Source organism: Nansenia antarctica (genome assembly GCF_963989245.1).
Source record: "Nansenia antarctica genome assembly, chromosome: 4".
NCBI lineage: Eukaryota > Metazoa > Chordata > Actinopteri > Argentiniformes > Microstomatidae > Nansenia > Nansenia antarctica.
Window position 1 is genome coordinate 66,261,312 of NC_137689.1, and position 2,353 is coordinate 66,263,664.

Sequence of the window (2,353 nt, forward strand, 5' to 3'; positions counted from 1 at the left end):
ATATAATCAGCAGAATTTACTCAGAAGGCATTGTGTTCAAGGTGAGTAAGCTAGAATGTCTGTGTTGTGCTGTAGAGTAATACAAGCAAGTAGGCCATGCTGCTATCACTAACACAACTGAATTACTCTTAAAAGTAGTTGACCTCATGTGATTTGCGTGACATATTTGTTTCAGGGTGTTGTTTATCAAGCATTCATTTAAAAGAAGAACGTTCCTGCTGAACTATGGTAAGTGTACCTCCTTGAACTGATTCATCTTTGTTCGAAATGTGAGGTGCATTTCTAGCACTTCTGAAGTTGTAGTGCTTGCACACTAACACAGTATTTGGAATACTCAGTTAATTCAGTTTGACATGGTGAGCCCCACCATTCCTATCACATACTTAATTTTGTTGGTACACAATGTGGATAAATGGTAGCTGGTACAGAATGACAACGATTTGACTTAAGTCTAAGATTAAGGGTTTTTCTTAACAGAGGGAGTGCATCTCCATACACATCGGCCAAGCAGGTGTCCAGATGGGCAATGCATGCTGGGAGTTGTATTGCCTGGAACATGGTATCCAGAAAGATGGGACAGTCCAGGCAGACTCGGGTGCTGTTGCATTGGTTGACTCATCATTTGGAACTTTCTTCAATGAGACTGGGAGTGGGAAGTATGTGCCCAGGTCTATTTTCATTGATCTGGAGCCTACAGTTATTGGTAAGGATGTGCAAGCTTGCCCTACTCTGGTAGATGGTTCATAGAACTGAAATGAGACTGCATTACATGTAGTCTGTGTTTGTAGCATGTGAAGCCTAACTTCTCTTGTGTGGTACTCCAATGACTAGTTGCCTTGATTTATTTTCTGCATATATTTCAATGTGACTGCTTTTCTAGATGAGATCCGGAATGGACCCTACCGTCAGCTGTATCACCCTGAACAGCTCATCAATGGCAAGGAGGATGCTGCCAACAACTACGCCCGTGGCCATTACACCATCGGTAAGGAAATTGTGGACCCTGTGCTGGACAGAATACGTAAAATGGTAAGGCTCTACAAAAGTGATGTGGTACTAATGCATGTTCTTTGGCCATTTCTTTGCCATCTCTGCAAGGAAGTAAGTCTCAATGTTGAATTGGGTGTGACTCTTGTTTTCAGGCTGACCAGTGCACTGGACTCCAAGGGTTCCTCATCTTCCGCAGCTTTGGCGGTGGGACAGGTTCAGGATTCGCTGCTCTGCTAATGGAGCGCCTGTCTGTGGACTTTGGGAAGAAGTCCAAGCTGGAATTCTCAATCTATCCGGCTCCCCAGGTGTCCACAGCAGTAGTGGAGCCTTACAACTCTATCCTGACCACCCACACCACCCTGGAGCACTCTGACTGTTCCTTCATGGTGGACAATGAGGCCATCTTTGACATCTGCAAGCGTCACCTTGGTGTGGACCGACCATCTTATGGAAACCTCAACCGCCTCATCGCCCAGGTTGTCTCCTCAATCACCGCCTCCCTGCGTTTTGACGGAGCGCTGAACGTAGACCTGACTGAATTCCAGACTAACCTGGTGCCTTATCCCCGTATCCACTTCCCCTTGGTAACTTACGCTCCCATCATCTCGGCAGAAAAGGCCTACCATGAGCAGCTGTCTGTCCCTGAGATCACCAACGCCTGCTTCGAGCCAGACAACCAGATGGTGAAGTGCGACCCTAGGCGGGGCAAGTACATGGCATGCTGCCTGCTCTACCGCGGTGATGTCGTGCCCAAGGATGTCAATGCCTCCATCGCTGCCATCAAGAACCGCCGATCCATCCAGTTTGTGGATTGGTGCCCCACTGGGTTCAAGGTGGGCATCAACTACCAGCCGCCCACAGTGGTGCCAGGGGGAGACCTGGCCAAGGTGCAGAGGGCTGTGTGCATGTTGAGCAACACCACCGCCATAGCGGAGGCTTGGGCAAGACTGGACCATAAGTTCGACCTGATGTATGCCAAGAGGGCCTTCGTACACTGGTATGTGGGTGAGGGCATGGAGGAGGGGGAGTTCTCTGAGGCCAGAGAAGACATGGCTGCCCTGGAGAAGGACTATGAGGAGGTGGGCCTGGATTCTGATGATGGCCGTGAAGATGAGGAGGAAGAATATTAAACCGGTGTCAGTGTTTTATACTTGTCAGCAACCCCTTGTAGAAACCTTTAATAAATCCAAAATAATTTGCACTTCATTGGTTTGTTCATTCATTCAAAGCATACAAATGTTTGGTTGCATCTGTCCAAGTTTGCCTTTTATTTTAAATTAAAGCTAAGCACCGCTTAATTAAGATTGCGTAGCTACTTGGTTTTGGGGATTGACAATGACATGTACTGTAGCACAAGACAGGT

At 47.4% G+C, this 2,353-nt stretch overlaps 1 protein-coding gene across 1 annotated transcript; it reads left to right on the forward strand.

Moving 5' to 3' along the window:
- The first annotated feature begins 480 nt into the window (after nucleotides 1–480).
- LOC308155627 (tubulin alpha chain-like) lies at nucleotides 481–2,148 on the forward strand. Its single transcript, XM_080528993.1, has 3 exons — nucleotides 481–703; nucleotides 881–1,029; nucleotides 1,143–2,148. The coding sequence occupies exons 1-3, from the start codon at nucleotides 520–522 to the stop codon at nucleotides 2,118–2,120; spliced, it is 1,311 nt and encodes a 436-aa protein (XP_080385119.1). The 5' UTR covers nucleotides 481–519; the 3' UTR covers nucleotides 2,121–2,148.
- The last annotated feature ends 205 nt before the right edge of the window (nucleotides 2,149–2,353 follow it).

Excerpts from the sequence above, each read along its gene's own strand:
- LOC308155627 (XM_080528993.1), top strand. The coding sequence starts at position 520 with ATGGGCAATGCATGCTGGGAGTTGTATTGCCTGGAACATGGTATCCAG. Across the intron at positions 704-880 it reads TCTGGAGCCTACAGTTATTG|ATGAGATCCGGAATGGACCC; the intron begins GTAAGGATGTGC and ends CTGCTTTTCTAG. Across the intron at positions 1,030-1,142 it reads TGGACAGAATACGTAAAATG|GCTGACCAGTGCACTGGACT; the intron begins GTAAGGCTCTAC and ends TCTTGTTTTCAG.